The sequence below is a fragment of the Pinus tabuliformis genome, chromosome 1_2 (genome assembly GCF_031772625.1).
Source record: "Pinus tabuliformis cultivar Carrire ecotype Pingquan chromosome 1_2, CPIR1, whole genome shotgun sequence".
NCBI lineage: Eukaryota > Viridiplantae > Streptophyta > Pinopsida > Pinales > Pinaceae > Pinus > Pinus tabuliformis.
In genome coordinates, this window is record NC_142298.1 from 453602910 (window position 1) to 453627096 (window position 24187).

At 38.2% G+C, this 24187-nt stretch overlaps 1 protein-coding gene across 1 annotated transcript in view; it reads right to left on the bottom strand.

Annotated features, from left to right (window-relative positions):
- Positions 1-1205: 1205 nt before the first annotated feature.
- LOC149206322 (cysteine-rich receptor-like protein kinase 2) overlaps positions 1206-24187 on the bottom strand; it is a 264120-nt gene continuing 241138 nt past the window's right edge. The window contains exons 3-7 of the mRNA XM_089393674.1: positions 2805-2947; positions 2501-2711; positions 2150-2384; positions 1919-2069; positions 1206-1830 (exon numbers count right to left, since the gene is read on the bottom strand). Coding sequence (XP_089249800.1) covers positions 1444-1830; positions 1919-2069; positions 2150-2384; positions 2501-2711; positions 2805-2947 — 1127 coding nt within the window. The 3' untranslated portion in view covers positions 1206-1443. The remainder of the gene's footprint in view (positions 1831-1918; positions 2070-2149; positions 2385-2500; positions 2712-2804; positions 2948-24187) is intronic.

Consider the following 24187-nt stretch of genomic DNA (forward strand, 5'->3'; position numbering starts at 1 on the left):
ATTAGGCATAAAATTGTTCCCTATTTATATTTTCCCATCTCCTTGATTTTACAAATTGGATCTTTAATGTAATGAAATTTCCTCTAATGTGATGTTATTTTGCATAAATAAATATTTGAATTTTAACAATTAATTTTCTATTAAATTAAATATTAACAAATATTCTTCTCTAATTTCCTATTATTTAAACTAATTTCATCTCGATATTAACTTTTTAATTTATTCACATTTTTTTCCATCTATAATTTTTTTCTTAAAGCGATAATCTATTACAAATCCATTTGGCTTCGTAGTGATCTATACACATCCATATACCAACATCTCAAGATAGAATGCACACATATATTTATAATACTAGTAAAATATGTTAAACATGTTGGATTATTTTTACTAATGTAGCTCCACTAGGCAGATCATAATAATGCAACGAATGGGGGCGTTTAATGTAGAAAAATTGTTTGTTAGTCCCATCTGAGTGTGCTAATACAAAATAACTTGTTTCATTTTCAAAACCAAACTTTTGACTATGGGACATTAGTGTCACATTATCTAGGTAGGTTATGTTCAAATACTAAAGCCTTATATTTAGGTAAATAAGCCATACTTGATTGATTAGACAAGAGTTGACTACCAAGTTCGTTACTGCTAAGTTCTAAAAGTGGATGACATACTTAAAAACAATAGACAAATTTTCAAAACCAAGCTTTTGACTATGGGACATTAGTGTCACATTATCTAGGTAAGTTATGTTCAAATACTAAAGCCTTATATTTAGGTAAATAAGCCTTCTTGATTGATTAGACAAGAGTTGACTACCCCATTCATGGTAGGATTTTTACTGCTAAATTCTAAAAATGAATGACATACTTAAAAACAATAGACAAATTAGGCATTGTCGAAGAAAATAACATTTTCCACTAGATTTGCAATTGAAAGGTACAAGAGAGGAAGACAAACAACATACTCATTCATACAATCGTGTTCTCAAAAAATTATATCTACACACTTTGAATTAAATCCACATTAATATTTTTGCACGCAATCATGTTTTCAAAAAGAAAAAGGAAGATCTACACACCTGTTGAATTAAATCCACATGAATATTTTTTCACTTAAATGTACTAAATCCAGAGATTGCATGTAACATTTCAATAGTATATTAAATCCATAGAATGCTCGTACCAATTTAACATCGTTGTGCATATGATAAGTTTAATATATTAGATCTATATATTGCGTGTCAAATGCATAATTGTTTTTCAATTCATTCCATTTACAGGAATAATCAATATGTTTTCATTGAACTAATCTCAATACAATAAAATTTAATTTGTATCCTTTCTCTAAAGAATATTAATATATGTTCATGGTATTTGTAAAATATAATAATCTCCAACCATGTAGGATTATCTAATTTCTCACTTGGAAACATTTTATTTGTTTTCATCTTGGACCAAAAGAGCTCCTTGAAATGGTGTTTAATGATATTGGAGTGGAAGAGGAAGAAGCGATGTTTGAAACTGAATTATGTGATGTAGCTGAAACATTTGTGTTATTATTTGGCTGTGAATGGTTTGCTGCAATACTAGTATTAGTGTTTGGGTTTAAATGAAAGACATCTATAAAGGGTGGTGGATTGGGTTCTAAAAGATGTTGGTTTTTGCTAGTGAGAAATGTTATAACTTCAGACATGGAAGGACGTAGTGTTGCAGATGCTTGTGTGCAAAGAAGAGATATGTGAACAACTTTTAGTACTTCCTCTTGGTAGTTTTCTTGGATGTTGGGATCAATTATGTCCAAGACAGTACCTGACAGATGACAATTCCAAACCTGCACCAAACATATTTTATAAATTTGAATATCATTTCAATTTTGTTTTAAGAAGAAAAGAGAATTATGAATATGTTGAGGCCATTACCATTGTTAAGAGAGATGGTATATCATTTGTGTGAATAGGGGGTTTATTCCTTCTTCCAGTAATAATCTCAAGGACTAGCACGCCAAAAGCATAAACATCAACTTTTTCTGTCAAATGACCATGAATGAGATATTCTGGGGCCATGTAACCTCTGTGAAAACAAAAATAAGTATTAGCCACATTTTCTATGAAGAGGATTTTATTATTGATATTTATTAAATTTATTCTCACCTGGTTCCAACGATTCCCGTGCTAATATGAGTTTGATCCTCTGAGAAGTATCTAACCAACCCAAAATCTGCAATTTTAGGTTTGAAATGGTGGTCTAGTAGAATATTGCTAGCTTTTATGTCTCGATGGATGATGCGTATATCTGATTCTTGGTGGAGATAAGCTAGCCCACAGGCAGTTCCTAATATAATGTCAAACCTCCTTTGCCAATCTAGTACATTTCCCATGTTTTCATCTGTTGCAAAGTGTAATTCTATCTCAAATAACTAAAATATAACTAAAAGAATTAGTAATTCCTAACATTTAAAGATTAATTGTAAGGAAAAACAACTTATAGGGAAGAAATATTACCAAATAGAAAGTGATCAAGGCTTTTGTTGGGAAGGTATTCGTAGACCAAGAGTTTTTCTGGGCCATCCACGCTACATCCAAGAAGTTTGACTAGGTTTTTATGTTGAACACAACTTATCAAATTCACTTCATTGAAAAACTCACTCACATTATCTTCTTTATTGGAAAATAATCTCTTCACAGCGATTTGTCTACCATCTATCATAACTCCCTGCCAACATGTCCAATATTTTTTGCTCAATGGTGTTGTAAAATTATTAATGTATTTAAAAAATCAATCTCATAAAATGGATATGGAAATCACCTTATATACTGAACCAAAGCCACCTTGACCAATTTTGTTTGTAGGGTCGAAATTTTTTGTTGCAGTTTGCAGAATTTCAAATTTGTAATTTAGTTTTGATTTGGATATTGCTGTTGAAAGTTGACCTGATGGTTTGTAGCATCCTGCAAAAAAAATTATAACATGTTAATAATTTTAGTAGTATAACCATGTTATCAAATACTACATTGTTTTAGTTTATGTAATCTATGCATTGTTCTCTATTACATGTTTTATTTTCTAATAAACATAAAAAAATTAAAAATCAAGGAAAATTTTAGGGGCTAATATTCGCAAGTGGGTTAACTTTCCATGTTTTTTCTAGAAAAAGTATTCGCCAATTTCCATTTTTTCTAGTTATGATTAGCCAAAAATTTATAGTACAAAATTATTTTACCCTAAAAATCGCCAAAATTTTATATAAACTAATATAGAATAATTAGAAATATAAATATTATTACCAAACATTTTACAATTTACATATTATGGACTAGTAAGATTTGCCAAGATTTATAAACTTTAAGATAAAATTTCATCCTTAAAATTCTCCCTGTTAAAAATTAATGCAGTGAAAACATTCAATACTTTATCTTATACCAATTATAGTTTTAACATCTATAGGAATTATGATCATTAGCAATTTTTTATATTAGTAGCATTATGATATCTCTACTTTTATCATTAATGTTAACACTATTTAAATAGTTACAACTTGGTGTGTATTGAGTGGTGGGTGAGTGAAACACTATAAATTGTTGTGTATATTTTCAAAACATATCACATACTCCATCCTTCCAAGCCTTACTAGATATGGGAGTGTTGGGTAGCAGAAGCCCCGCGCAACGGTCATGGGGCACAAAGCCCGAAGTTTTGGATAAAGATAGGGTAAAGACTCCACGGGATGCGCGGAGCGCGATTTGTCATAAGTTAAAGTCAAAGGGTAGTCCACCCAAAAATAATGTAAAGAAATGTAAGTTGAGTCGGCCCGCCCATGGATCACGGTCCATGGAAAGGTACAAATAGAGTGAGGCTGTATGGGTAGAGAAAGCAAAGTTTTGTTGTATGTTTTTGGATCTGAAATGTAATGGGTTTTTAGGAAAGCACTCTAAAAGCATCTGTAAGTCTGAGTCGAGGGTTTGGGTAGTAGATAGAGGCTCTGCAGCTATGTGCATAGAGGCCTGGAAGAGTCCGCAACTGTGTGTGCGGACCCCTACAGCTGAGTGCGCAGGGCAGATCTGGAGGTGTTAGTGAAGAAAGTGAATAAAGATAAGTTGCTTCTATAATTTTGTGCTAAATCTGAATCTGGCTTTTTGGATGACTATTTTGATCTATGTGCATATGCTTTCTTCTTGAATACATGTGAATCTGGGTTTAATCTAAGTACGTGAACTAAATAAATCTAATAAATGCCTGCTTAAAGAACCCTCTAAATAGATCTAATTCCCAATATTTCATTCAATAATATTAGATCGATAGACTATGTGCTAATAGAAAGCCAGAGGTATTCTGTATCTGCATGAATACAAAGTAGAGCAAATCTGCAGAACAGTGCGCGAAACATCCAGACAACATCTAGACATCCCCAGGGTGTGGAAACCTAGTTCTAGCACCCTCCCCTGCTACCTCGGGTGAGACCGTAGTCCACGCTCTGCGGGCTGTTGACGAAAGGGCAGGTAACTGCGGGATTTGTTTGGCTAAATAATTCTTCCGAACCTGGATCAGGTACATATAAGCCAACAAATGGTTCCATTGTCGGGACCAGGATTTGCCTAAGGGGTGTCTAATGTGGGAACACTGGAACCCTACAAAGAAAGAGATTGAAGAGTGGTGGGATCTGAAAATCCATGAGTTCGCAATTCAGGAAAACAGAAACCCACTAGTATCAGAGGAAGATTGGTTGGACCACTATATATTCACAGACATTCACGAAATCTTCTTCGCATCATTTCCAATAGAACTGTATGAGTGGATTGCAAGGCTAGCTAACAGTGTGGGAAGGTGCAAATTGGACCAGCCTATTGTGTGGACTCTGGAACTGGTGTGCAGGTTAGAAGCCATCGAAGATAAAATCACACGCAGTAGATCATTGGTTGGATCAGGTAATAGAAGGATTTATCACTGAGTTCATGATAGATACAACCGCGAGCTATGGTGAAGCAGAAAGGCAGTTTCTTCAACGATCTTGGTGTAGGTATATCAAATCATTGAATACCTGCATTAAGATGCTATTGTGTGAAAGACAGATTATGCACATTTATTGATGTCTAGAGTAATGCAGAGCGAAAGAGGTTACCGTGGAACGGGAGGGGTAGAGAATAGTCCTTTGGCTTCTATTTCATGGGAGAGCAAGGAGGAGCTTGCGAGGTTCTCACCAGGAAGTGCGGTCCAGTTGATCAAGGAGCGCTTCCCACTAATACCACCTCTGTCCATGCCAGCCCCCACATCACCTTCATCAAATCCATCCACACCAACCCCGACCCCACCTTCAACCCCACCACCACCAAAAGTCAAGATGGTGAGTGCAATCAAACTGCCAATATTTAAGGGTGTAGGGAATGAAGAACCATGAGGATTCTGATTTGTGATACGGTCTGTATGGGACGCCCAAGGCATAATAGATGAGAAAATCAATAAGGCCACCCTATTTAGTGTATTACAGGACTGTGTGTTGACGTGGTACATAAAATACTCAGCCGATCATTCGAACGAGGGAATAACGGCAATCCAGGATGCGTTAAATAAAGAGTTTAGCCAACCAAAGTCAGAAACCCAGTCAGTTATTGGGTTCAAGGAGATCGTAATGTTGCCTGGCGAAACTCTGTGGGATCTGGACCAAAGGTTAAAGAGCACTATTCACGAAGCCAACATGACCTTGACAGATGCGTAGCATTGTGCGTGGTTTGTGGCATCATTGACACCACATCTGAGGACGGCTCTGTCACAACAAAGGAACTCAACCCAAGCTGAGGCACTAGAGACAACAATGAGGTTGCACGAAACCCCAATACCGGATCCAAGGTTGGGAGTTCAGCAAATCCACGCGCAACTTCAAAACCTAAGTTTAGAAATGCAAAGCTTGAAGCAAGAAAGAATATCCTGACCAAAGGCACGTGTGGAGGTAGGTTGTATTAAATGCAAGAGCCAGGGGCATGATAAGGACCATTGCCCTGTCTTCGCGAACTATCTGGTGGGGGGAGGCCCGATGCCATTAAAATTGGAGGTACAAGCAGGACCAAGTGTCGCACCTGCGCTCTGGTGTGCGATTTGTCAAGTGGGTGGAAAACACGCAACAAATAACTGCCACCTATTACAAAAGTATACCCAGACCCTACAGTAGCTATATTGCAATTTTTGTCGATCAGTAGGACACGATGAGTGAACGTGTCGAAGTTATGACTTAATGATGGAAAGAACCCCAGCTTACCGAATGCAAACTGAAGTGCGAGGAGGATTTCAAGGACGTGGCCGAGGAAGAGGAATGGGGCCTACGCGGGGCCACAGACAACTGATCTGTTATAACTTTTGGAGGGTTGGGACACTATGCTCATGACTGTACTAACCCGACTAGGACTTCGTGCCCTTATTGTGAGCAGTTTGATCATGAAATGGTAGACTGTCCAATGTTAATTGCCCAAATGCGCGAAAAGGGAGTGCTACAATCTCCACCAACCCAGAATGTCTAGATGATGCAATCAGAACCTCACGAAGAGGACCCTAGTATAAATATGGTACTGAGGAGCGGCGCAACTATAGGAGGAAATCTGTGAGAAGAGCGTGCAGAAAGAAGAAAGAGGCGTGACACACCTACAAAGGAACCTGACTCTGAGCCAGAACCAAGGATGAAGATGCCGAGGGAAGCTCAGAGGAGCTTTGTGGAAGCCTCTACTCTAGGTAGGAGGGATCAAATGGAGCCAAGAGTGGACCCCTCCATGATTACTACCTTTCTCGAAACCTGCATGAAACTGTTGTGTGATAGTAAAGCCATTCAAGGATTACAAGAGCTGATCACTGGGTGCACCAGAGCCGCATGTAGTCCAGAAAATAGGAAGACATGCTCTGCGCACCGAACGGGAAATGAGACTCACAGCACAAATCAGTGAGTAGGAAATGGATCAGGTCATCCTGGAATTAGGCTCGGATGTGAAAGTATTACCTAAACAAACCTGGGAGCACATGGGTAAGCCCGCATTGCAATGGTCCTCGATTCAGCTACGAATGGCCAACTAGCAAAAGTTCTTACCAATGGGCCGACTGTAAGGACTGACCGTAGATATCGACAGTGTAAGTACACAGACCGATTTTGAAGTCATAGAGATTGTTGATGACATTAATCCTTACCCTGCATTGCTCAAAATCAATTGGGCAACGGACATGAAAGGGATCATTAACTTAAAAAGGTGGAAAATGACGTTCGAAAATAAGTCACTGCAAGTAGTAGTTCTGTTGGACCCAGCAGAAGGAGAACGCTACACCGAACCTGTGTGTGATGAGGAAAGTGATGACAAACTAGATTGCATCTATCAGATAATAACGCAAGACCAAGATTGGGTACATTTTGCAGACGGTGGAAGAATCTCGTGGGAGCACAATAGCACCTGCACAGTGGATTCCGATTAGGAGACTGAACGATGGCAAAACTAGTTGTAGGAAGCTACGACATTGAACTGTAATATGACGATTCGATCATTGCGACGTGTAACCACTGAGGAATGACAGCGGCCAGTAGAGAGTGACACAACAGATGAAAGGCAGCTCGTCCATCTTGGCACTTTATGTGTAGCACGAGAGTAGCATAGTGTGTCAGAAGACGTGGTGCGTGCACTTGCATGGGGGCCGCAAAAGCCGAGATGTAGGAGGCCGTTCTAAGTATGAACTGGAGGACGTGTACGGCAACCAAGTTGGTATATAACGGTCATTCATCAATGACAAAGGGTACGGGTGCACATTAGGCAACCATCAACCCACCCGGATTTGCACAGAATGAAGGCTCGCATGACCGAGCAGGGAAGTCTCTTTACGACCCAACCAACCAACACAAATATAGCCCACCCTACTAGTGACAACATCTTTGAAATTATTTAGTAGCTTTGGGAAACCATTTTGTGTGGTAAAATGCAACTTGGAAAGTTAGAAGCAACAGGGGCTAGACTCTGAGCACAGAGTGCGAGGCTAGATGAAGCAATTGAGAAGCTGCAGTTAGAAGTCACCTACACAAAGGAACTAATGAAGGGAATAGACATGGCTGGCTCTCCTACCCTATTACAAGCAGCAACGCTGCTAGCATGGTTGCACTTGCACCCCGGAGAACAAGCATGCACACACCACAATCCGTTAGCAGAATCGCGGGAACGCAAAGGGTGCTCGCATCCCGGGCTAGTCGGGAAATGGAAGATTTGTGCGAGGGGTTCGCCCACCTGACTATCCATAGGAGGCCCAGTCCCAGCACCCCACGCAATTGTAAGAAGACGTGAGACTATAAAACATGATGTTGTGAAGCTGTGCGACATGGCCACAACATACATATAAGAACTGCACTTACGTCCCTAGGGATTCACTGCTGCAAAGGAAAGATGGAAAGTGATCGTTGCAGGTACTTTTCATGATATGATGGCCCATTTAAAGCACATTGGAGTGGGCAGCAGGCAATAAGGCAGAAGAATAACTGCCAAAATCGCATTTATGAGCTGCCGCAAGGGAGAATAGCCGCTTTTAAATTTGAAATCATATATAATCATAGTAAGGGTCACACCACCACGCTTTACCATCCTGCAAGAAAGCCGCCCTGGGTCTAAGACAAGTGCAAGATGAGTGACAAGAAACTTGAAGAAAGTCTGTGGTTTCAGGCATTGCCAAAACATTACCGGGAAGCAATCCTCAAAGTGAAAAACCCTACCATAGATAGTCCACAAGAAGCCACGCCGCAAGCAGCCGAGCTCCCTAAATCACCCCGGACGCTGAAGACCAGGAAGGACCCTCAGGTTCTAGAACCAGTAAGAAGGTCGCCACAACACCTACACTTTAGCAAGTTCACAATGGAGGAAAAGGGTAAAACTATCACAATTGAAAGTGACGAGGAAGCAGAAGGTTCTCCCACATATGTCGAAGAAGTAAACTCTAAGGAGTATCCCATCCAGCCAGTGCGACAACCCGAGTATGTGTCCCCAAGCAAGGGGAAGGTGAAAGTACCGACAAACCTAGATGAATTCGACACTATACTCATTACCCTGGCTCTCCCAAAATCAGTCCCAGTGGAAAGCTCAGTGGTTGGCTGAATTGCGACAATGAAATTCGAGTATTGGGACCTTACAGATATAGTAAAATTTCCCCACCTGGCAACTGACGCACTGATGGAGTAGAGTGTAGAAGGGACAGTGACAATGCCACAACCAAAGGAGTGGCTGCAGAAGATGGACAAAGCCGGGTTGCTTTGTCTCTTGTCTATTCCTCAATTTCTTCGGCCCCCTATCATAATGTTGGTCATAAAGTAGTTTCTCTGTTTGGTTCATGAGGAAGTATTATGGGTTGGAAAACCCATTCGCATCATTGCTGAACTTGTTCATTGGGTTTCACACCTTCCCTGCAAAGAAGAGACCCCTGGTAAATTGCTGATAGAAGTGGCGATGTCGCAATGATAGAGAGCTTGAAAAAGAAGTATAAGTTAGGGAAGGGGTAGTGAAGGTACGTCATTAATAGCATTTTAGATAACACGGTCTGTGTTGCCACTTAGTTGCTAGCTAGGAAAGTAATGAGGAAATGCCACGGAACTGAGGTTCTAGCAGTAGTCATTGCACTCGCTAAGGAATGTGCAACTGGAGTAGGGTTCAATTGGCCACAGTTCCTTTGTGAAGAGTTTCAGACCAACTGTTGAGAGGTTCAGGAGGAGGGCAAGACCTTCCATTATGCGTGGCTACTCCTGTCCATTATGCTGGTTGCTACTGACTTACCCAAAGATAGCCAATTTCCTATCTTGGACCCGGAGCGGCCAAAAGCCACCAGATATATTTCCCTTTGGGTGACAAGGGATGCGAGACAAACTCAAAACATCAAAATCTTTTGGATACTGATGGACGCAAATGTGCGCTAATGGATTAATGAGCTACCCCACCTGTCTGATGGGATCTATGAAAGCATGAATCATATTTCCGAGTTTAAAGTAGACATGCATCATATCTACATCAGGGCACACAAGGACCCGGCACGAGCATAGACCTTACTCCGCTTTATTGCCATTGATGACGTTGTCGACAGGGTTGTGGATACCTAGCCACCAGCATGGCATGGACCAGAGGCGGTAGAGTGCAACGAGGCTGCTATCCGGTAGAAAAAGGAGGAAGCTAAGCATGTTGCGCAGCAAAAGCGAAATGAACAGCTCACCGCAGAAGTTCAAATAGCTCGAGAAGCGGCGCCGGCGGCAACAAGAAAGACACCACTAGGAAGGGCTACATCAACAATGGCCAAAAGCAGTCAGAAGCCACCCACTGAGACAGCCGTGGATGAGCCACCAGCAACTGGCACGGATTCGCCTTTGAAGTGGCTAGTGCAACCAAAATGGTCGAAGCCATGAAAGAAGGCAAAGGCATCCAAAACGGATAGTGGAGTGACCACCTTAACCGAGGGGGACCTAAATGACATAGAAAACACCATTCGAGATGCCGCTCGGGATGCAATCGACGAGGCCATGTCACAGCAGCAAATTGTGTTGGGGGAACTCCGTATGCAACTACAGGAACTTGGAACAAGGATCGTGCCAATAGGCACCAGTGCTACTTAGGGGGTTCCTGGTATGACAACCGCTGAACCATTGTTAAAGGCCCAAATGGCTCATTCCATTACGATTCTAGTAGGAGCATTAATCACTGTAAATGTAGAGGACTGAGTTGTGCTAGGATGACTTACAGGGCTGGGACTAAACGTGGCTATTCTACCGCGTGAATGTTTGCAACAACTCCAAGACAGTCTCACAATCAAGCTCCGCACCAGGTCCGGCTGCGCCGAACAAGTACTCCAGGAGCACAAAATTAATATTGAACAACTGCGCCTCCAACGAGACAAAGCAGTCACACAAAAGCAACAGGTGGAGAAGCTAGTAGCGGAAGCCTACTCGAGTTCCTGCAAGCTAGAGATTGCAGAGGAATTGCCTATTGAGACACAAATCCATAAATTGGCTACTGGGTTCTGACACACAAAGGAGGAGGCTGTGCGGATCTAGCTAGAGCTCAGTTTGCAGATCACGGACTTAAAACCACAGGTTTTTTCGTCGATGCCACTAGAGATCCTAGAGAAACATAGGAACATTATTACTTTCGGGCACGCGATGCTCACACGTTCAATGGAGGAATGTATTGAGCTACTAACTCAGTCAATTATTACACTCACCTCCCTTGAGGAGGATCCAACACTTCATCGATTGGAAACCAAGGCCTGGGAGCTCCAACAAGCTTACGATCAGATCAGAGGAACTGCCATACCGTTGCTATTACACAACACTGGCTAAGATACGGGAGGCTCAGGACCTGAAAATCCAAGCTGATGCCACTAGACAAAAGGAAGCAGTGATTAAAGCCTGTCTCCACCGTGGCTGGATGAGGAATTTGTGGTTTCAACCACTATAGAGCACAAGGTAGCCCACATGCAGGCTGAGTATGCCACTATGGAGACAGCAAAGACAGGGAATGAGGTGTCGGTGACACACGTGGAATGGATACAGCGAATGATGGAAGAGTTTGCTGCCAGTGCAAGTGATGCACAGAGGCTGTTAATTGATCTCTGCGCAAAGTTGGCTGAACTAGCTGAGTGACTCGGGATGAGTCATGATGATTGTGTTTGGGGACTGTTGGGTAGCAAAAGCCCTACGCAATGGTCATGGGGCACAAAGCCCGAAGTTTTGGATAAAGATAGGGTAAAGACTCCGCGGGATGCATGGAGTGCGATTTGTAATAAGTTAAAGTCAAAGGGTAGTCTGCCCAAAAATAATGTAAAGAAATGTAAGTTGAGTCGGCCCGCCCATGGATCACGGTCCATGGAAAGGTACAAATAGAGTGAGGCTCTATGGGTAGAGAAAGCGAAGTTTTGTTGTATGTTTTTGGATCTAAAATGTAATGGGTTTTTGAGGAAAGCACTCTAAAAGCGTCTGTAAGTCCGAGTTGAGGGTTTGGGTAGTAGATAGAGGCTCTGCAGCTATGTGCGTAGAGGCCTGGAAGAGTCCGTAGCTGTGTGCATGGACCCCTGCAGCTAAGTGCGCAGGGTAGATATGGAGGTGTTAGTGAAGAAAGTGAATAAAGATAAGTTTCTTTTGTAATTCTGTGCTAAATCTGAATCTGGCTTTTTGGATGAATGTTTTGATCTATGCGCATATGCTTGCTTCTTGAATACATGTGAATCTGGGTTTAATCTAAGTACGTGAACTGAATAAATATGATAAATGTTTTCTTAAAGACCCCTCTAAATAGATCTGATTCCCAATACTTCATTCAATAAGATTAGATCAGTAGACTGCGAGTTAATAGAAAGCCAGAGGTATTCTGGATCTGCATGAATACAGAGCAATGCGAAGCTGCAGAACGGTGCATGAAACCTCTAGAACACATCTAGACATCCCCAGGGTGCAGAAACCTGGTTCTATCACCCTCCCCCTGCTACCTCGGGTAAGACCTCAGTCCACGCTCCGTGGGCTGTTGCCGAAAGGGCCGATAGCTGTGGGATTTGTTTGGCTAAATAATTCTTCCGAACCTGGGTCAGGCCCATATAAGCCAATAGGGAGATGTAACACCTTGATTTTTATCCTTGGATTAGCAATGAATATTTGCCTACACAATAAATGGCCAAGGGAAAGAAATGCAATATGTAAATATTGTACATTAAACATTAATAATAAAAATATATCACCCATTATAGACAAGGAGGAACACAAACGTTAGGGATTCTCAATCCACAAGGAAGAAAATAAAGGGAGATTAAATGGACCACAACCAAATTATGATATTTCATTTTAATTCTAAATTCATTCCTTATGTCAGCGTATGTCACATCAACAATCTTTAGGATGAGTTGCAAGTGAGTTTTGTGAGATTCTTAGGGGTGACGTGGAGAGTTGTGAATATGCATACATATTCAATGACTTTTGTTTATGCAAAAAAAAATATCCCATAATTCTAGGGGAAGAATTGGGGAAAAGCCTACGTTGTTATAATTATAACAAATTTCTAGTTATTCCTATTATGGGAGTTATGTGAGAAAATGTACTTATGTGCAAGGAAAAATAATGTCAATGAGGAAATTAACCATACTTGAGAATCTCATTAGTCCTAGTAATGAGATTTTTAGTCCAATCTATGTTGGAGCCCAGAAGGAGGTGGGATAGCCCAAGTGATTGTGTGGTAGAAAAGGAGATCCCCTTCTTTGGGTTATGTAGGGTAAAGAGGAGAAAGAGCTAGTGAGTTAGGATTGTGTTAGAGTGAACAAAGTGAAAATTCTAGGAATTGGGTAGAGTAAGATGATTATACTATCCATAAGAGAAATTTGAGTCTATGTGAACTCACAACCCCATCTCAGGGGTTACATTTTGTAGAGAGATTAAACACTAAAAATCCTCTAGTTGGGTACAACGCCCAACATCTATAGTCAATTTGTGTTTATTTTCATAAATATAAGTGTCACGGTCAATTGATTATTATGTTGAATTTAATTTGTGGTATTATTAATTTAATATTGTGTATAATATAAATTGGAATCATTTTATATATATATATATATATATATATATATATATATATATATACATATATATATATATATCTATATATATATATATATATATATATATATATATATATATATATATATATATATATATATATATATATATATATATATATATATATATATATATATATATCTATAGATAGATAGATAGATAGATAGATAGATAGATAGATATACATCTATAAGCATGCATTAATTAAATGTGTACACATGGGTTGCATTCCCTATGTTGCATGCATAAGTCAATTCATAGGACTTATGTTATCATAGCTTAAAAGGTAGATATCATGTTTGTTAGATGACTAGGAAAATTATAAAAGGCATTAGAGAAATATTTTAAAATAGATGGGAGGAATTTGATTTATGCAACTACCCCAACAACATACATGAGTGGTTTGGTATGTAACAAAGTGATATAAAAAACATGGTTACATCAATAGGGCTATATTAGCCAATAAGCAGAGCTTGTAGAGAAATAAAGTTGCATGTCGCACACTAAGTATTTGCTAAAATTCCTCTAGGTTCATTTCAGGAAAAAGTTATGAATTCAATTATTATGGAATGATGACTCAAATCCTCGAAATGGTTTTCTATTAGAGCATATAGAAGCCAAAATTTTATAATTCATGGTCATAGAATTGTCTTTCATAAAATTTGGAAAAGAAAGTTTGAAATTGGGAGAAAATTCCTAGTTCTAGATGAAATAATAAGGGTAATTGGCATAGAGACATTGAATTGAGAGGCCAAGTCATTGAATTTAGTGAAGAATGGAGAAGTTGTAGAGTCTAATTTTGAGAATTTATGGCAGTTGTGATTAACATTACATGTGTGTGTGTGTTCATGTATTATTCATTTTTTCTTTTAAATATCAATAATATGACATGGATCCATACTCTTGGTGTAGACTTGTATTGGTGACATGGAGGCATTAGATTACAACTAGGTGGAATCATGGGCATGTAAGTGGTAGTTACATGGCAGGGTCCATAGTGGCAGGAGGCAATACCATCAAAAGTGGTTTACAAACTCATGCAAGGAATTCTTTGAATCATGTCTTAGGCTCCTATAATTGTCATAAGGGTGATGAGTGTCATATAGGCAATATGATATGGATAAATGATTATAGGACCATAGAGAAAATTAAATAGTGGGCATGTTATGCACCCCTAATATATCTTTGTGATTAATCTGAGATCTACATCAGGAACATGTGTAGATTCATGTTGTATATAGGACCCCTGCCCATCACATCAACTTATGACCATGTATGACATGGAGGTTGTTAGGATGAAGTGGGACTCCCTATCTTAACTATGAGCAAAGAGTGGACCAAATGGTGGAAAAAAGAATAAGAAGCATGAGTGCGTAATAAATTTCTTAAATAATATAATTTATTAAGAAGAAATAAAAATAAAGTGGAGGCAAGAAAAAATGGGCCATACAAGAATGGCATGGTAGCACAAGTGGTAAGGAAGATGAAATGGCCACATTAAATTTTGACATGTAGGAACCCTATTCCATGTCAATATCCATGTGTCTTTCCATACGAACAAGATGGTTACATATTTAAAAAAAATGGATCCAATTTCTTTTTTTGGCCATAAGAGGATCATATTTAGCAATATCTAGCTAAAAGTTTAGTGGTAGGTGCACCATGAGGATGAACATAAGAGTGCCAATGATTTACCAATTCATATTCAGTATTATAGAAATTGTATATTTTTTGTTTTTGAATAACAAGGTGGTATTCCTTGATACATGCTCTATTCTCAATCAAATTTTGATAGTTAATCAGAAGAGTAGACATGAAGAAACATAATGGAGCACTTGGCCAAATTCTAAAGTGTTTAGGATGGAGGTGAAAAAATAGATCAGAATCCACTATTTTATGGAATCTTTTGGGGATTTTTGGGATCTCCAAAGGAGGAAAACAGACCCTAAATTACTAATCTAGAAAAGTTATCCTAGTTGACATTTTACCACCTCAAAGAGTGAGATAAATTTGTCTTACTGAATATTTCCCAATTTTTTTATCTTGAATTGTAGTTTTGGCTACAAATTTCAAGTGTTGAGAAAGTGTAAAAAAGTCCATGTTGACAATTCCAAATTGATGCGAAATTTGGTAGGACAGTAAATATACCAATTTAGAAGTTGTTTTCTAGTCACAACATTGACTATTATCTACATTTGATATAAAAGAATTGTGATTCTTGCCAACTTTTCTTCTACAGGTGGTAGAAGCAAGCCTCTGAGCTTGATTTCACCCGTGATAAACGTGCAAAAATTAGGCAAAAGTAGTGATTTATGAAAGGCATCCATCACTTTGGATTGCTCGCTAACTTTCTTTCTAGCTTGTGATGCATCTTCGCTCATGTGTTCCCTTCCAAGCCGTGTACTATTACAGTTTTCCAAGGGGCACACTCACCTCACCCTTAGTGTGTTAGAACCTCTCATGCACCTTCTTTAGCTTGTTGTATTTGTCATACCCTTTCTACCAACAGAGACATCTTACTTGCCTCTGTGCAAAATCACGGTCAAGGCATTACCGTATGACCCATTGTTGGGACTCCTACACCAAACGGTCTGAGGTCTAATTGGGACTTCTTACCGGGGATATCCCCTTACATGTTGGCGGGTCCAGCACCATCAACAATACCCAAACTTATGAAATTAGAAAAACAATTACAACCTCTGGAACTGGAAGATCGAACCAAGGAACCTTGCTCGAAAACATAATTTGGAACCTTTCTAATGAGTTTTTCCTCCATTTTTATAGGGAGAATCAAAATAAGAACAACTTAAAAAATATCTTGGAATGCTCCATCTATCTAGAATACATCGTTGTTTGAGCGTGTGACTAACCTAACTATCCTAATGATTTCATAACAAGCTTAATTCTTTTCTTGAAAATGCAATATTAACAAAACATAAAAAAAACACGAGGTTTCATTATTGACACAATGAAATATCTCCATTGTCAATTCATATGATTTCCTCAAGCGGACTCAGGCTCCATGATCTGGGTTAGTGGTGGGTTGATGATCTGGCCATGCCTCTACCATTGTATTCCTCCCACGATTACCTGCAAATTCACCTATCATTTTCTCACTCTAATTGCTTGGATTTCCACTTTTTGGAACTATTTGTGACTTGGTGTGGTGGTGTGGAAGGTGTTATGCACAGGATGATGGTTGAACGAAGCATATAGTTACTGACACATTCATCCTCTATACTCCTTTGCATTACAGTTGATCGTCCTCCAAATTAGACATAAATTAAGGCCCATATGACCATCCTTCAACGCATTAAACCTCTCTTTTTTCATTAGATAATATATTTTTAACTTTAATATATTCATTAGGAAGGTTTATGGATAATTGCATATTTGTGCCTAATATTATTTATTTTTGTGGAATATTGTGAGAATATTGGGTAGATTATGAATATTTGGAGGAGGAGATAATTTAGGGACTTTCTCCCTACTACCATAGGATCAATATTGAATAATAAATCAACAAGATATCATGAAATCTTGCACAAATTCTGGAGCTCCAATGATTGAGAAAATCTAGGAATGTGTTCCCTGTCATTTAATACAGATACCTAGTGTTGGGAACCAGATCCACTATTTGAGGGATTTTGGAGGGGAAATATTCCTCCTTTCATGGGGAATGATTCCTAATAATTTTTTATAAGTATCAAGTCGAATTTTCCTCTAGGGGTGGATTTTTCTTAGTCTTCTTGTGGAGACAACTCGTATTTTTGCAGTGCCACTTTCATTTCTTGCAGGGATGTAATTGTATTGATGGAAATATTGAAGAATGGTGCCATGTTCACCTTCTAAATCATGGTCTCCTTTATAGGAATCTAATTTTCCTTGGGCTTGGCCATCCCAAGATCCTCAAAGCCCTTTTTTATAATTTACTTTTCTTCCTTTCACTTCTTATTCACATGCATCTCTTGTTCTTGTCTTTTTCTATTTCTGCATTTAGTATTAATGATTTCTTGTTGTAGGATTGGGTTAAATGGTTGAAGTAAGTTATTTTGTAGGATCAAACACATCATTTCATCCTTGGAACAACTTTGGAAGGTCATAGTAATCACTGAGCTACTTGGATTAGTTTGTTTATTCACAAATCTAAATTTCTGGAAGTCCTTTGTGGAAAATAGTAGTAATTCTATGCTATTGTTTAGAACAAGATAATTAGCTTCAATTGATTTGATTCCAATTTCATTGGATCATAAAAAAATTTATTTTAATAAAAAAAATTACCCCATTACATTTTCACTTGATTAGGTTAGGCATTTGATAGATTAACTAGCTCACTGGTTATCGAATTGCTAGATTTTAGACTAGTATTTTTCTGTTATTTTTTAGCATGTGTTAATAGGGGTATTTTTGAGTGATTCCACTTGGAATGGATACCTAAGACATCCTATTCAATAAATTTTTTTTTTCCATCCAATTTGGATTTGATTTACTTGGTCATTCGGTGAATTATATCTTCCTATAGAAAATTTGTAACTTCCTGTAGAAGCACATGTAACTTCCTGTAGCACTCTTCCAACATGTATATACTTGCCCATATTTTCTCAAAAAGCTTGGTTTGTGTCCCTTAAGGTTGAATCATAACTCCTATGCTTTAAATAAATTCTTGAGGAGGAATAAATACCACCTAGGAATTTCCTTTTTACTCCTGCAAAACATCTCAACAATTTGGGTTAATGGACATATTTATGAATTGGATAATACAATAATCATTTTCTTGATTGCCATCTCCAATGAACTCTCTCAATGGATCTAAACTCTTTGAAATGCAATGATTTATATTTAATTCATGATATTTAATTTATGAAATTATAATATGTTTTCTTTCCTTGTATTTTCTTTCCTGCAATAGGTTAAGGTTTCCATTTCGAGCATTTCCATTTCTGCAATTAGTTTAGGATTTGATTGCATTCACTCCATTACATCATAACATCGAGAGAAGGACACATTGTATGTTGCACATATAGTGCCAATACCTCTTAAGTTTGTATGAACCTCGGGTTGATAATTAAAGGTGGTAGCCTTGGGAGTTGCAACATTCTTGTTGCAATACTGAGGCTCATCACTTTTTGGTGTCGTTGTCGGGGAGGTGTCAAAGTATGCATTGTTTTATTCCCTAGTCGATTCATTTATTTTTTCTTTCTGAAAAAACAAAAAAATTTCATTAGGCATATTGCATTTAATTAGCATTCTAATTCATTTTTTTTATATAAAAACAAAAAAATTATTCTCTGACACCAACCCCCGCATTTGATCACACGGTGCAGTAAGAGCCACATCACCATTCATTTTGCAGGTAGAAGAAGAGGGGGTGATAAAGAAGGTAGAAGAAATGGAAGGAGATGCTGACAATGAAGAAGATCCTCTTGGATTTCTCATTCAAGATATTGATATAAGTGTGCATATGAAGAACATCCCTCCATCTTTCCTTCCCAACTTCCATGGTACGAGGTTAGAGGATCCAAAAACTTTTCTCTTTGAATTTGAAATTGTTTGTAGATCTTATGGTTACTTATTAAACACTCAAAAATTGAGATTTTTTCTGGCAACATTGAAGGATAGAGCTCTTAAATGGTTCATGAGTTTAGGGACTAATTTAATAAGATCATGGAATGATATGCAAATGATATTTCTAGAAAAATATAAAGACCATGATCTTAAGGAAGAAATATTTAGAATGAATAATAAAGAAGATTAGAGCCTTGAGGATCTAATAGAGAGGTTCATGTATAATGTTAAGAGGGGAAAATTACATCATTTAGGATCTGACACACTAAAAATCCTCTTACTTAGAAAAATTAGAGATGAGTGGATTGATCTCCTTGATCTCATGAGTAGAGGTGATGTATACCAATTATCATTTGAAAAAATTTGTGATATATGTAGGCACATCTCAAGAGGAAGGGCAAGAGTAAGTAAATCAACATCAAGATCGGTAAGTCAAACTAAACTTGGGAATTTGTTTGATGACTTTAAAATAGAAATTCTTAGAAATCTAAGAAAAGAAGTAAAAATATTAAGAATGTAAGATAAGGAAAAAGAAGATGTTGATATTTGTGTTGTCCATGCAGAATCACATGTTAAATATTGCCCATCATTACCAAGGGTGAAGGAAGTTTACCAAGAGGATAATGGAGCAAGTCAATTGACATTGCAACTATGTTATGTAGCTCCAAGAGGACCATGGCAACCTATTCAACCTTATATGATGCAAGATCCTAATTCACAATTTCAAGCTTATGCACATCCATCTCAAAGTAACTGCAACACACCCTTTCCTTGGCAACCTTGGCTATCTCAACCCCAATACCAATCTTGGCAACAAGGTTGGCAAGGAACTTATGGGAGCCATCCACAATATCCTCAATATTTTACTCAATATCCTCCATACCCAACTCCATGCTATCCCTACCATCCACCTCCACCACAACCACAACCCCAACTACATACATATCAAATATCTAATCCTACTCAACTACTTGTACCACCATTTCCAAACCCACACAAGGAAGTAGCTCAGTCCACTTACAATGTTGAGGTACAATACTTCCAAAAATATCCTCTTGATCTAAATGGTATTCATCCTAGATTAAGAAAGGTATTGGAAAAAGGAGATTCTATTGATGCCATTCAAGGACAACATTTAAAAAAAGAAGATTCAAATGAGAAGACCAAAGAATCATGAGATGCACTTGATGAAGAGTAGACATCAGAATCAGAGATTGATAAATTTACATCATGTTCACCATTAGATCCTCTATGTGTTCAAGAGAATAATCAGCAAAAAGAAGAAGATCTGAATTTCATGGAAGAAGAAGACATCCAAGATGGTCCAAATCAACAAGTGGACCAGGGGCATCACAACTATATTGAAATATGGTTCCAGAAAATTGTTAAGTTGCAGCAACACACTCTTCTTCAACAATTTTTTATCTCATCTCAGTCAAAGAAGTTGGTATCTCACATTCAGGTACATGTCAAAGCATATGTTTCAAGGCTACACATGATTTCATATGTCATCTTGTTATGCAAGTGGCTCCATTGGAAGTATTCCTACACTTGAAAATGAATTTGTTTTTTCAAGTAGAGTAGGATAGGAAAAGGAAAAAAAATGAAAAATAAGAGAAAAAAATAAAATCTCAGCTGAAAACATCCTTTGAGGCTCCTGAGATTGGCTCATTGATTGAAAAACTCCATGAGGTGGTCAATGGGTTGGAAAAAAGGAAAAAAGGGGAAAAAAGAAAATATCCTAGGTGAAAACCTCCTTTGAGGCACCTAGGAAGACCTACTAGTTGAAAACTTGATTGAGGCAGCTACTAGGCCTAGAAGAAAAAAAAATTCTCCATATATCTCTCTCTCATGAATGCAAGTACTCTCCAACCTCCGCAAGCAACAAAAATAGGTTAGCTACTAAAAGAAAAGTTGATCACAAGCCTAGTCAAAAGAAGTCAAATTCAGACTTTCTCCTCCTTTGCTCAGATGCTACAAAAGTACCAAGGCCATGCCAATCCATCACCCTCATCTATTTCCACCATCCACTCATCATTCCCAAAATTTTCCCATTCATTTTCATTGTTGTCCTAAAATGCTACAGGAAGGCTCTGTTTTGCTACAGGAAGTAAAAATACACAGGGTAGAAAATTGTGTTTGTCATATCTCGAAAACTGTGCATCCATTTTCAGAGAATTTTTAGGGGAAGATGCATATGGATGATGGTAACATGCTCAATAAATTTCATCAAATTCCAGTGCACACGTTTCGAGAAAATGACCACAACCTACAACCAATTTTATTTTTTATCGATATTCATGCATCCATTGACTAAGATTGTTTATGGGGATGTGCATAAGGATGATGTCAATATGCTCAGAAAATTCCAGGTCAATCCATTCTACAGTTTAAGAGATATGCATAAAACAATATTGCTACAGGAAGACTATAATTGCTACAAGAAGATCCTCTAGCACTACACGAAGATCTTGTAGCACTACAAGATGGACGAGAAGAAGCTACAGGAGGAAATCTAATTGGAGAAAGGGGTCAAAAGTTCATGTCTTCTTTAGGGAAGGTTGAGAGAGGTCCCCCAACACCACTTTCATCACTCATCCACTCCACCAGCAACAGATTGGGCACTAGAAAGAAAGTTTCACACAACAACCTTATCAGTCAAAAAATCATCATATATGAAGACCTGTACAAAAGAAAACAAAGGGAATTATCACCTCTAGAGAAGCATGGATCTATCAGCAACTCAACAGCAGTATGCATGCCTCTCCAACAACCATCAAGTAGGTACAAGTATGTAATATTATTCACCTCTTCTCTTAAGCGTATTATAGCTAGAAATTTGTTGTCAATGCATGAGAGATGAGGTTTTATAAGCTAAGGATGGGTCAGAATCCTCAACCTTCCTTAGCAACTATAATCACAATTAAGCAATTGACCTGTCAGCAAAAGGAAGAATTAGAGGGAAATAAGTAGCAGATTGAAGGAATAACCTCCCTCCAAGCTAAGGGGAAGCATCCCAAGCCTCATAAAGGAAGCTAGACACCTGGGGAGGCAGTACTAGCCAGCTGCAAGAGGATTAAGTGCTTATCTAGGAGAAAACAAAGCCGCTACAGGAGAAACAGGGCTGCTACAGGAGAGATAGACTGTGTGCTACAGGAAAAACAAAGATGCTACAGGAAGGAAAAAATTATTGCAAAAGACCCCGATTTTGAGGAATTTCACTCATAAACCCTAGGATTCGAAGGAATACACAAAAATCAAGGGTAAAAACGTATTTCTCCTTGCCATGTGTGAACAAGAAACCTGCAAAATTTTTCATTTTTTCAGTAGTGCAGCCTATGGGAAACTTTTGATAAATGTTTACAAATAAAAAAAAAGGAAATATGGATGTTTCCTTCAAATTGAGCCTAATAAGAAGAGGAATTGAAATTATTTTTGAGTGAGCATGAAATCATCCTTCCTTCAGGAAATATAAGAAAGCTGTTTTTTTCCTCTGTCATAAAAACCCTCATTACACAAGAATATCTAAAACTACTAGTAGAAATAGACAGTTGCCTTGCCAACTTTGGAAGGTTGTATTGAAGGCTATGGGGGGTGTATCTAACCATAGAAATACACAAACAAGAAGAAGGAGAAGAAGATGTTAATGAAGAAGAAAATGAATATGGAGAAGAGGGAAATTAGCCAAAATAAAAACTCAAGGAGAAAGAAGGAAGAAAGGAACAAATTGTGTTAAAAACCAAAATATCAGTGCCTAAGAGAGACCTAATCAAAACAAAGAACTCCAAATCCCATTAGGAAATCATCTAGGCCCCAAAAGAGAAGAATAAGGGAACAAAAGGCAAGAGGGTATTCACCATCAAAATAGAACTCGAATCGCAGTGATGAAAAGAGGCTTTCCAAGAGGTCTCTAATCTTTTTCTAGCTTTTGTCCAAAGCCTAGAAGATGTTATAGAAAGGTAAGACGAAAAAATTAAGCATGAGGTGAAATTTTAGTCAAGATTTGATAGATTTTTGATATGCTACATAATGCTACAGGTCTGCTACAGGATTCTTTGTGTTGCTACAGGATCTCATCTAAGGGCATTTTGAGGGTTTCAATGGTGTCCAAATGGTCGAAAAAGGTAACAGGAGATTGGAAAATGATGTGGAAGACCTTGCCAAACCGAAAAATCTTCAAGAACCCATCTTGCATAAGGGGAAAAAGGCAGGAATGTACAATAGAGAGGCCACTAGGGCCATGAGTGAGGCACAATGAGGTCACTAAGTTTCTTAGAGGATGAGCAACACTTTGAGCAAGGGGGTATGACGGGCCTCCAAATTAGACATAAATTAAGGCCCATATGACCATCCTTCAACACATTAAACCTCTCTTTTTGCATTAGATAATGTATTTTTAACTTTAATATGTTCATTATGAAGGTTTATGGATAATTTCATATTTGTGCCTAATATTATTTATTTTTATGTAATATTGTGAGAATATTGGGAAAATTATGAAGATTTGGATGAGGAGATAATTTAGGGACTTGCTCCCTACTACAAGAGGATAAATATTGAATAATAAATCAACAAGATATCATGAAATCATGCACAAATTCTGGAGCTCCAATGATTGAGAAAATCTAAGAATGTGTTCCCTGTCATTTAACAAAAATTCCTAGTGTTGGGAACGAAATCCCCCATTTGAGAGATTTTGGAGGGGAAAGCTTCCTCCTTTCATGGGGAATGCTTCCTAATCATTTCGTATAAGTATCAAGTCCAATTTTCCTCTAGGAGTTTGATGACCCCCAGAAATGGGTAATTATATGGGCTCATTTTACCTCTTAATTCGACTTCATCCACCATTCTCATTAGTTTATTGTATGTTTTTGATCATATTTATGGTAATAGAGTGAATTGGGTTAGTCATTATGCCAAAAAGTCTAATGTGTGCTTTATGCAGATTTTTGGTCAATTTCAAGACAAAATCAAAGGTTTAATGAGCACTTGGAAGCCAAATTCGTGGAAGAACAAGGGAGAGGATTTGTAGGAGGGTGTCCCCTTC